The sequence below is a fragment of the Gouania willdenowi genome, chromosome 14, assembly GCF_900634775.1.
Source record: "Gouania willdenowi chromosome 14, fGouWil2.1, whole genome shotgun sequence".
In the NCBI taxonomy this organism is placed as follows: Eukaryota; Metazoa; Chordata; class Actinopteri; order Blenniiformes; family Gobiesocidae; genus Gouania; species Gouania willdenowi.
Genome location: NC_041057.1, coordinates 31,803,061 through 31,815,382, shown reverse-complemented (window position 1 = coordinate 31,815,382; position 12,322 = coordinate 31,803,061). Strand labels below are relative to the sequence as shown.

The following is a 12,322-nucleotide window of genomic DNA, read 5'->3' as shown; positions in this document are numbered from 1 at the left end:
GTGGTGATAAAGCGCTATATAAATCAAGTCCATTTACCAAGTCCATTTATGTCAATGAACAAAGGCCGGAGTTAGATTTGTTTATGGCATGAAGCTGGAATTGAAGGAAGAGCAGCCATGTGAACAGGGTGCTTTCAAGGGTCACAAGACAATATCACATGCAAACAGAAAGTCTTCAAGGGTGACTGGATTTGGATTGTGGAACCATGGGTTCAACAGCATGACGAAGGCAATATTTAAGTGAAAAGGAATATTGCATCAAATGAATAAAGTAATAATAATAATAATAAAGTAAAACATCTTTAATGAGGTAGAATACATTGTAATAAGCATATTTCAATATAATAAACACCACAAACATGTAGGACACATATGAATACATTGGACAATTGTTGTTGTTGGTTTTCCTTTGGCAGCATCAATTTATTGTTCAGTAGCACAGTTCTCGACGGTTTCATTGGGGGATTGCCATCCATGTTTTGTCCATGACTGGAGTGTCCATGTTTGAGGTGTCAGTTCGTTTAGGCAGGTAGAATCATCTAGCCCCATCACAAACTTGTTCTGGAAGGTAAAAAAACATCCAACCAGTATCTGTACAAACATTAAACACAACATAAAAGCTAAATTCTAATTTTTCCTGTTGTTTTTTTTTTTTTTTTTTTTAATTTTAGTGACTGCCTAGTAGAGGTGGAGGTCACTGTTGGTAATGAAGATACATTGAAAGCACATATTAGCTTTGCAGATAAAATGCTGTTCCACAGCTGTGATAAGCTGCAGAGAAGACCAGTACGCTCTGAAAGCAAAAGAAAAATATAATATATCTAATAAGGTTTGCTTCCCAGGGCACTCAGAGCATCCAAAACATGGAGGAATCTGTTTTAAACTCTGGATGTTGGGATGAGAAACCATGGCCAGGTGTCCTCAGATCTATTGCGTGCAGAGAAAGAACACTTGAGAGGAAGCACAAAAATGAAATTATTAGTCTGCAGATGATGTTAAAAAGCAAGATGGATGCACTTGAAGACGTTTTACAAAAGGTCATCCTTCCTCCCAAGAGAAGTCATGCTGTGGTCAAAAAATAAGCATCGACATCTTCCATCAACAATCAAAAATTAACATAATCTACTTGGATGCTACAGGAAGTATTGTAAGAAAACCATAAGACAGCTCAGGTTCTGTATATGTATATGAGCTGGTGGTCAGAAACCCACACAAAGATTCACCAGTTCACCAGTGGCTATATATGTAACCTGTCATAGGCGGAGTTTGAGATTCTGCCAGAGGAGGCAGCAAAAAAATAAAATGAAATAAATAAATAAATATATATATATATATATTTTTTTTTTGCACCGTTCAATCCACCGCTTTATATCTATAGACACTGAGTGCAGGGTTTTTTACTTGAAATGAAAATTTTTGGCATTTAAAATATTTGTATACTAAGTTATGTTAAAAAATGGAAAACTAATGAAAACTTTTGATCACTGGGGGGGCAATGCCCCCCGCAAACTCTGAGTATGTAACCTGTAATCACATAACTTCCTCAGTCCTGTATTTTCTCAGTTCTTTCCAAACAGATCCTACCAAACAATATGGACACAAAAACATCAGGTCCATCAAGATCTCATGTGATGGTTCCCTTGTACTTAAACAATTCATTTCACTGGTCTTTTGCCCAAAAAATCTCAAATCCGCGCTGCAGCAATGTTACCCAATATTGATCGGAAAAGTCACAGCTGAAGACTTTGAGAAACCAATCCTGCACCAATGGCACAGAAAACAGTAAATCAAAGTATTGTATTGCCCTCATAGCACACACCAAGTTGTCTGCCTACGGCTCTAAATAATGACGGACACTAAAGAAATACAGAGTATTGAGGATTTCAAGCACTGGAAAATCAGCAGTTAAAATATTTTTGTAATGACTGAGGGTCTACAGTTAGTGGCAAGTGAAAGGTTGAACTTGTGGCATTTTCCTTTGCAGTCTGGCAGCAGAAGTAGACGATTGTACCTTCCAAGGATCAGAAAATATCACCACCTACAAAGGAACAAAACAACCATAAACTGCCTGATCCCGTTTGGGATCTTCTTGACTGTGTGGACTTTTTTAAGAAACATTTGAAGACTTCGCTTTTCAGAAAAGCTTTTGGTTAAATTGATTTTTTTTTTTTTTTTTAAATTAACTTTTATTATCCTTTTTATGATGCTGCTTCTGCTGTCATAAATTCACCTTTATTCTATTATATTTTTATGATGTTGCTCCTGTTGTTTTAATTTTTCCTCTGTTCTATACAGCACTTTGTAATTTAAAAACAATGAAGAATGCTTGTGGCTCCATTGTATGTCCATTAACACCAATGAGTATTTCACTGAAAGGAAAGCACAGACACTGAAAGCAAATTCAGGTAAAGTTGGTTTGTTATTGGACATTTGGTTGAAATAGCTTCTATATTTTTGACCAAAGTGGTTCAAATATGTTTTCTTAATTTCTTATCTCACCGTCTAACTTAAGTTAATGTTTTTCTGGTTCTTGTCTTTTGGAAGAGTACGTCGTATACGATACAAACGGTGGATCACATGTGGATCTCACAATATCCTAATTACAGCCGTGTACGTCACAATTCTCCTGCTTCCATTTCATAAGTGCATACGTGTTGTTTGAGCATTCCTTAATGGCACAGTGTGGGCTAAGAATGTTGATTAAAGGAGTTTTAAGTAGTGAAAAAGCTTTATAATGTAAAACACACTGAGATATTACGCTGGGTAAAGTGACTTTGGCAAATGATTGCGCATGCATAGTTGAAAGGTTGGATTGTATAACCATTATAACTAAAGCAAACATTGATAAAGAGCTGGTCAACAGGTCTTTGATCTCTTCGTATCTGAACAAAATCAACAGCATCAGAGTAATTGTCAAGCATAACCTCTGCAATATTTCACATAATTATACGCGTACTGAAGGTGTGCTTGATAAACTCTTCTGGTAACTCATTGATCATCGTCCTCCTGTCAGGAATATATTTAAGGCTGTTTTAACAGTTGAAATGCACAGACAGAGAAGAGAGATGGCTTTGCTTCTTCCATTAGTGCTGCTCAGTATCTGCTGCATCTCAGCAGCTGTACCCCAAGCTGAGTCTGAGAATAAAACCATTTCAACCAAACCTGCAGGAGACGAACCTCCAAGTGTCCTGAACCAACAGCAGAACTTTGTCCCTGACATCAACACTGTGCTGAGAGACATCAGCGTCCAGCTGGCTAAACATGAGGTGGAGGTGAAGCACCTGCAAAGACAGAATGAAGGTAATGTGATGCACATTTCTGAGCATTGAAACATCGTGGAACACATTGAAAACATAGATTTATACCAGGGTGGACTGGGACAAAAATTCAGCCATAGCATTATGTGTCCAGACCTGTCCACTACATTATCAGAGACATTATGTCGAAGTTGTTATTAAGTCAGTGATCCTCAACAAGTCGCTGTTTATGTCTTCATTTTAATTATTGTTATTATTTTTGCACATTTTTCAAGTTATTTTTGAAACTTCTCAAATGTTGTGCTCTCTTTGATTTTTTTGGCCACTTTTCATTCCAATAAGCTACCTTTTGCCCACTTAATACCACTTGTTTCCTTTTCTCCTTACATTTTGCCTCTTTTTGTCCCACATTTTTGCCCTTTTTCACTATTGTTTGCCACATTTTTGCCCAATTAAGCTACCCTTTGCCATTACATATCACCAGTTCCTCTTTATTTGCACATTTTTGGCCACTCTTGACTGCTTTTGACCAGTTTTAGTCGCTTTACATTCTTTTCTTGCCATGTTTTTGCTAGTTTTGGACCATTTTTAGCCACCTGTTACCATATCTGCCTCCACTCGCTTGTCAAAAAAAAAAAATAAAAAAAAATGGCTTTCCTGCAGAGAAGTCTCGTGGGATGAGATTTCACCGGATATACGAGGCTCCTGCCCAAAACAACGTTCAATGTAAACACGTTCAATGCGCAATTCTACTTTGTCAACATTTAGAAACATTGCTTTTATTTTGCGGAAATCTGTAATGGAAACATAGCTTAAACGTTACAATTGAATAAATTTGATAGATTTGATTTGATTGTCCTGATTGTTGACATGGACAGAAAATTGTAGCTGTCATTAACCCACAATTTTAGGACTGAACCACTCAATACATTTCACTACTTAATGTATACAAATATTTTTTCATTGTCAAAGTTTTGTGTTACCATTATTGTTTTTTGTTTTTTTCCACAGACACCATTCGGTTCATTTTCTGTGCAGCAAACACATCACTGATAAATGTAAACATTTTCCAAACATGTGAAGTGTTTACGTGTGATAGTAAAGGTTTATAGTCTTTCTCAATAAAGAATTGATTTCAGAAAAGATGCATATGTGAAACTAGTGGTTAAACAGAGGCCCTAAACTTCTATGAGGAATTTCACAGGAATCTGGGGGTGTTAAGTTTAAAAACAGACCTGCAGACTTCATGTATGAAAGGACCCTCTAAGTGATAAATCGAGGGGCACCTATTTTGACGATTGAGGGGAGTTGTAGGGTGTGAGCCAATGAGCACGTTGACACCGGTGTTGGTCGTTATCAGAGACTTGGGAACCGATTATTTGTTCCAGATGAAAGACATGATTTACCAAATCTGCGATACTGAGCTGATGAGGATCCAGGCGTAAATTTCCTTTCTTATTTCTCCACATGATGATAAACTGTTTCTGTGTACTTTCACAAACTAGAATTGGGCTGTTTTCACTATAGGGTGATGAGCTAATGTTAAAGGGGGAGGACTTATTTTGAACCATATATGCGAACACAGACTCTGAATAGCTCAGAGTTTTGCATCAATTGGCCAGCAGCTCTCAGCAGGGCTTCACTTTTTTGTAACCTGTTTTGACTTTTGATTGTATTAATAAACTGCATATTACTTACAAGTCATTCGTCCGAAGACTTTTTCCACACCACCTTTTTGTCATCACTTCTACACCACAAGAAACAACACATGTTCCTCATTTCCAATTTAACACAAGTACAAAGTTAGAATTGTCTGTTTTCATAAAGATCAATAAAACACAATACAATTTGATCAATCTTCATTTCATGTATTTATTATTGCATTTTCTACAGTACAGACCAGGGGTTCCCAAACTTTTCAGCCCACGACCTCTAAAATAATGGTGAAGGAGACTGCTGACCCCCACTATCCCAGTAAATCATATACCATTTACTTCAGGTTACAAAGATGCTGGATTGTTTTGTTTGTTCTTGGGTTTCTTAACCTTTAACCAGCTCTTGAATTTTTTCCACAGTGCTTTCATTTTTGAATATTTTTCCTTCTTATCCTTCTCCTTGTCCTTGAGTGTGTGTGTCCTTGTAGAGAGGCTGTCCTTCTGCTGCTCAGCATTTGCTTGTGCGTCCACTAAGATATTCTGCATCTGAGCGAGGTCGTCCATCATGGTAGAAATCTTCTTGGCGTTCTCAGACCGCTCCTTTTCTATCTGCAGATCTTGAAGCTTTTCCTTTGCTTTATCCAGGGAGGTCTGTAGCAGGGTCAGTTGTTGTTGGGATTGGCTCTCTTTCTGGCAGTGAGCTTCCTCTAATGCCTGGACTTCTTTCAACGCTTCAGCCTTCTCCATCACCAGTTGGGTGCACTGGTCTGTCTGGATTTTGAAGTCCTCCTCCACCTTCTTGAGAGCGTTGCTTATTTCTGTAATAGTCCGTTGATGTTCATCAATGAGAAGATCCTTCTTTTTCAAATCAAAATCTTTGTCTAGGATGATCTTCATAGCCTCAGCTCGCTGCTGGTCAGCATTTGCTTGTGTGTCCACTAAGACATTCTGTGTCTGAGCGAGGTCGTCCATCATGGTAGAAATCATCTTGGCGTTCTCAGACTGCTCCTTTTCTCTCTGCAGATCTTGGGCGTGAAGCTTTTTCTTTGCTTTATCCAGGGAGGTCTGTAGCAGGGTCAGTTCTTGTTGGGATTGGCTCTCTGTCTGGTAGAGAGCTTCCTCTAAATCCTCGACTTCTTTCAAAGCTTCAGCACACTCCATCTCCAGTTGGATGCACTGGTCTGTCTGGATTTTGAAGTCCTCCTCCAGCTTCTTGAGAGTGTTGCTTAGTTCTGTTATAGTTTGTTGATGTTCATCCATGAGAAGATCCTTCTTTTTCAAATCACAATCTTTGCCACGGATGATCTTCTTAGCCTCAGCTTGCTGCTGACTAAAAGATCTGTCCTGTTGCTTAAGCCGGTTGTTCAGCTGATGAATTTCACACTGCAAAGCATCCTTCTCTGCCACCAACTGATTCTTCTGAGCATTGAAATTCCGATGTAACTCCTCCAGTGAAAATTTGGTCTCGTTCACATCTTTTTTATGGCTTTGAAGCCTTTGTGCTTCCTGCGGGCTCTTCTCCAACTGCTGGGTTTTCTCCAGCAATTGTGCTTTTGTCGTACGCACTATTTTTTTGAGTTTGTACATTTCACTGTCTTTACTTTTAAAGATGGAGTTGATTTGTGCTTCCATACGCTCCCTCTCAATCAGGTACTCCTGCAACTGCTTGCTTTTGTCGTAGAATTCGTTGTTCCTCAGATCCAGTAATTCTTTGAGATCGGATATTTCCTTGTCTTTGCTTTGAAGGATGGTGTTGTTTTCTTCTTCCCAGAAATTACTTCCTCTTCGAAGTAAGGCATTGGTTAAAAGGTCTTTTGTCTTGTTATTTGACATTTTTAATCTTCACTCGAAGAATGCTAATGTGTGACGAGTTAGTCTGGAACTGAACAAAACACTACTTGAACTCCTTTTAAAAGTGTCAGCTATGACTGCCTTTGATCTTTGTTCATATCTTTTCTGTGTCACTATGACATCACTGCCTTCTAAATTTGGTTCTGCATGTTGATTGGCTGCCAAGAAAGAAAGAAACTGGTGTCGTGTTGTGGTGGAAAAATTGATTAATTATATTTACTCGTGTACTTTCTGATATGCTTACTCATTAATTTGATCTTATTCAAATATATTGTCTTAAGTTGTACACTTTCCATGTCTTTTGTCTTCCTCTTTCTGGAAGGTTGGTTAACTCGCCCTCCCAATACACATCGGCCAGACACGACGACTCCCACACACACACACCCACACACACATTTCTACGCTCATCTTTTGAACCGACCCCCTGCCTCTCTGCCTTTTGTTTCTCACCTCTTCGGGGGGGGGGTGAGGGTAGGAAGTGGAACTGGGTAAAAATGTGTGTGAAATGTGGTCCGGGGGTCAGTCTCGTGTTGCTCCCTTTGGCCAGAGGGATCTCCCTTTTGGCCAAGGGGAGATCCCTTTGATTATCCTGTCTGTACCTTTTTTATTTAGTTTAGAATAAAATCATTTTTTATTACTTCATCATCCCTCCAGAATGGTCTTCATCATTTATCACCGCAGAGTGTGTTTTCAAGTCAAAGACGAGGTATCCGTAAATTTCACCGTCACCATCACATGATAACTATACTACCCTTCACTGGGACACAAAGAAAAAAAAGCAACAATTGTCCATTATGGTGGTAAGACTCCCTTATGACTGTGGCTCAGGTGGTAGTGGGTCGTCTTCTGATCGAGAGGTTGGGGGTTCGATCCCAGTACCTGACTATGTGTCCTCGGGCAAGACACTGAACCCTATGTTGCTCCCAGTGGTCGAATAGCGCCTTGCATGGCAGTCCTGTCCCACTGGTGTGTGAATGTGAGAGTGATTGGGTGAATGAGCTGATATGTAAAGCGCTTTGAGACTGCTTCAGTGTGGGGATAAAGCGCTATATAAATCAAGTCCATTTGTGACAACCTGCAAAATGCCTTTGCAGCCTCAGTCACTTATTTTTTTCGTTTTTTTCCCACACCACCGGTTCACTCCCCTATTCAGCCTCTTACTCTGACCTCACACTAACGCCCATCTCTGTCTCCTCGTCTATTCGCTTATCCCCGGTTCCTCCGCTGGGCAAGCCTCCTGCCTGCGGTAGTTAAATGGCATACCTCAGAGAGCCGTGGAGGAGCAGCATCGGTTTCTGGGTCGGAGCGGAGCGTGTCCGTGGAGACTGCATACCGGATTGTTCGAGGCCCTCACCAGTTGCGTCCTTACTGGAGGAAGTCCATCCACTCACGGTGCCAGTCATTGCCGCAAATAGTTTTTTAGAGCTGGAAACAGTCAGCCGCAGACCCAGACATTACCGCTTCCTGGTAGCTGCAAAGCGTCGGTGACGTCAGACGCACACCGCACGTACACGTCTGACCAGACACTGGACTGTCCCCTGCTTTGTGCAGTCAACTCACACTTCCGCCTGCCGTCTGTGTGACGTCATTGACTTTTTTTGCAATACGCTGTGGAGCAAGGAAATTGGGGGGAGTGAGAACTTCTGACTCCTCTGGACTGTATTGTGGATGTATTTGAGTTGTAGCTGTATGATGTGTGTTGGAGAGCAAAGGACTCACTCACATGTCTGTGTGTATATTTATTTGGTGTGGACAACTTCAATATACTTGTAAAGAATTACATTTCCTGAGTGTGTTGTTTTTTTTCAGTCTATATGTCATATGTAACAGGGTGTATGTCTAGGAGCATATGTCCTAGTGAGGTTTGACATTTTAAAGGAAACTCATCGACCGTACAGACAAAACAAAATTCATACTAATACAAATATCCTATACGTCAGGAGGGAAACCTGGCTGGCACCCATAAAAACAGAACCTAACATTCATAGCAACAATAACCATTCACAAACTGCCAAACTGTCACATAAAAGTGGCACCCAGTGTGGGGCTGAAGAAAACTGGATGACATAACTGAAAAAAAAAAAAAAAAAACTAAACACAAAATAAAAAAAAAAAAAAAAAAAGAAGAAGAAAAAAAAATGACCACAGAAAGAGCTACAACCAATCCCTTTCCACCTGTGGAGGAAGATGTTTCATCCGCCCACGAGGCAATACCATGTACTCGCTCCACAGCGTACTCCCTTCTTGATATGTCCCTAACAGGCTTGGATGACTTTCTGGTTCCTCTTGGGACGCCTCCTCCTGGTCGCCTAGCAGAGGACATGGCTGTTCCTGGGACTCCAATAATGGACATGAAGTCTGCAATGGAAGAGATCAAATCCATCATTAAGGGGGAGATGCACCACATGAGAGCCACGACCATGGAACGGGTGGAGGAGATAAAGGAACATGTTAAAGAGCAATATCAACACGTGGATGCACAATTTGAATACTTACTTACACAAACTAGAGCATCCCTGGGCTGGAGACTGAAGCACCACCAATCAGAGTTGCTTAAGGAATTCCACTCGCTGCTCGCACCAGTTACGGCTAATATTTCCAACTTACAAGGAGAGGTTCTCCACCTGCAGGAGAAGCTCTCTGAATATCAATCGACGATGAAGGTTATGACAGAGCAAATGACCACCAAGATCCAGTCCGTTCAAATTAATCAACAACCCACTATAATGGATCAGACTGGGCATACTGTTTTTCAGGACCTACCAGGAACAGGAACTCTCCCCAGCAGACCCAGGTTGGAGTCGACAGCTCAGCCTGGGAGGGCAGGGGTCCAAATAGCATCAGGGTTTCCAACCCTGCCATTCAACAGAAGTCGGGACATGGGAAAAAGTCCAGTAAAACTACTGTTTCCCACATACGGACAGAGAGAGGACCCTACTGATCCACTGCAGTACTTGGAACGCTGTGAGGACTATCTCGCTTTGAATTCCTTAACAGATGAGGAGCTTATGGCTACATTAAGGAATGTGTTGCATGGCACCGCCAGAGATTGGTGGGATGTAGCCAGACATAGGACCCAAACTTGGATTCAATTTAAATTACAATTTCGAGCCGCTTTTCTCTGTGAGGATTATGAGGATGAGCTAGCAGAACGAGTGCGAACCCGAGTCCAAGGAGAAAATGAAGGCATTAGGGATTTTGTGTATATGTATCAATCCCTTTGTAAACGGTGGAAACCACAAATTATGGAGGGGGAAATCGTGAAGCTGATCCTCAAAAACATAAACCCTTCCTTGGCCAGCCAGTTAAGGAGTAGTCGTGTACCCACTGTGGATGAGCTAGTTCGGTTGGGGCAACAGCTGGAGCGAGATCGAGACAATCCGCAACAGTACGAGCACAGGAAACGAACAAGTGCATCCCCTAAGCCAGCTGAACCTCGGCTTCCAAACAACTCAAACAACAATACAGTGCGACCAAGACCTACAAGTTTCAATCAAAGTAATAATCGTTCACCTCAACCTTTCTGCTGGCGCTGTAAAGGCAATCACTCCCCGGGAGGTTGTCCACACGGAGCCACGAACCATACATCCGGGCCTCCAGCGCCTTCGCAGCAGCCTAGGGGTCAATCTCACGTCCAGGGAGGTGCAGCCACTTTTGGTTCCCTTATAACTTCTGGACCTCCGGGAGAAATCTGTTCCGCTGTTTCCTCTCTCGCCAACCCCCTGCCGTGTCAGTTGATGATTCCCATCAGTATCAGTTCCTGGAAGGGAGCCGCCATCCTAGACACTGGTTCCTCCTATACTCTGGTAAATGAGAGAGTGTGGAATGAGATGAATGGTGAAATCAAACCTTGGACAAGAGGCCCATTATATCTGGCAGATGGAGAAGGACGACAACCATTGGGATGGAGTGCCTTAACCATCACACTACAAACTCAGACAACCACATTACCTTGTGTCATTTTGCCAGCTCAAAGTCTTGCATTCTCTGCTGTGTTGGGGCTTGATTTCATCTCCCTCTCTGGTCTGCAGTTCGACGTTTCTGAAAAATGTTACTGGTTCAAGGTCAACCGGAAACAATGGTACCATTTTATTCCAGAATCTACATCTTGGGCAAATGATCCGCAGCAGCAGCTTGCCTTTTTTTCTGCCATTCCACCCGCCAATTTATTCGACTTTTCCTCAAGTGATGATCTTCTGCAGAAAGCAGTCACCAGTGCACACCTGGATGATTTCGGTAAACAGTCATTATTATCTCAACTACAGAATAATTTTGATGTGTGTAACACCAACCTGGGATGTACAAAAGTACTCACTCACAAAATATATCTATCTCATGAAGTGCCCATCAAACAAAAACCATATCGAGTTTCACCGGCCAAACTACAAATAATTAAAGAGCACGTGGAGGAAATGCTCGAAAAAGATATTATTGAGCCATCCCCATCACCATATGCTGCCCCAGTCGTTTTGGTACCTAAAAATGATGACCCCAAACCCCGTTTCTGTGTGGATTTCAGGAAAATGAATGCTGCTACGCACACAGATGCATATCCTTTGCCCAGTATACAAGAAATCCTAGAGTCTCTTGCTGGAGCAGTCATTTTTACCACCTTGGACTTAAACAGTGGGTACTGGCAAGTTCGTATGGATCCAGGAAGTCGGGAGAAGACTGCCTTTGTTTGTCCATATGGACTGTACCAGTTTAAGGAGATGCCATTCGGGCTGAAGAATGCCCCAGCCACCTTCCAACGACTGATGGAGATAGTTTTGGGGGGACTACGTGGGCAGATTTGCTTCGTATATCTGGACGATATCATCATCTACTCTCCAACCTATGCACAACACAGTTATGACATACAAGCAGTCCTTGACAAATTACGAGAAGCAAACCTTACAGTTAACATGAAGAAGAGTCAGTTCTTCCGTTCTTCTCTGAAGTTTCTGGGGCATGTCGTATCTTCCACTGGAGTTGCTGTAGACCATGAAAAAATCAAAGCAGTGCAAGACTTCTCTGTTCCCCAAAACATCAAACAGCTGCAGAGGTTCTTGGGGATGGCTGGATGGTACCACCGTTTTGTGCCTGGGTTCTCTGAACTGACCGAACCCCTCAACGCGCTGAAAAGAAAAGGAGCCAAATTTATTTGGACACCCTCTTGCCAAACAGCATTTGAGGCCTTAAAAAATCACCTTATTTCTCCGCCTATTCTGGGGCATCCTGACTTCACGTTGCCCTTTATTGTGTATACGGATGCCAGTGATGTAGGTTTAGGGGCTGTTCTGGCTCAACAATCAGGGTTAGGCACTGAACAAGTTCTAGCCTTTGCCAGCCGAACCTTAAACAAAGCAGAGCGGAATTACTCAACAACGGAACAGGAATGTTTGGCTGTTGTATGGGCCATTGAAAAATGGAGATATTACCTGGAAGGAAGACACTTCATTGTGGTGACTGACCATTCGTCTCTGGTCTGGGTGTTCAAGACTCAGAAACCTAGTACCCGGCTGATCCGATGGGCTCTTCGACTGCAAGAATTCTCATTTACAGTGGAGTATCGCAAAG

General features: G+C 41.8%; 1 protein-coding gene across 1 annotated transcript in view; it reads left to right on the top strand.

Annotated features, from left to right (window-relative positions):
- The first annotated feature begins 3,031 nt into the window (after positions 1-3,031).
- The window catches only part of LOC114475495 (alpha-protein kinase 1-like), a 31,290-nt gene continuing 21,999 nt past the window's right edge, over positions 3,032-12,322 (top strand). Inside the window, exon 1 of the mRNA XM_028466356.1 lies at positions 3,032-3,300. Coding sequence (XP_028322157.1) covers positions 3,045-3,300 — 256 coding nt within the window. The 5' untranslated portion in view covers positions 3,032-3,044. The remainder of the gene's footprint in view (positions 3,301-12,322) is intronic.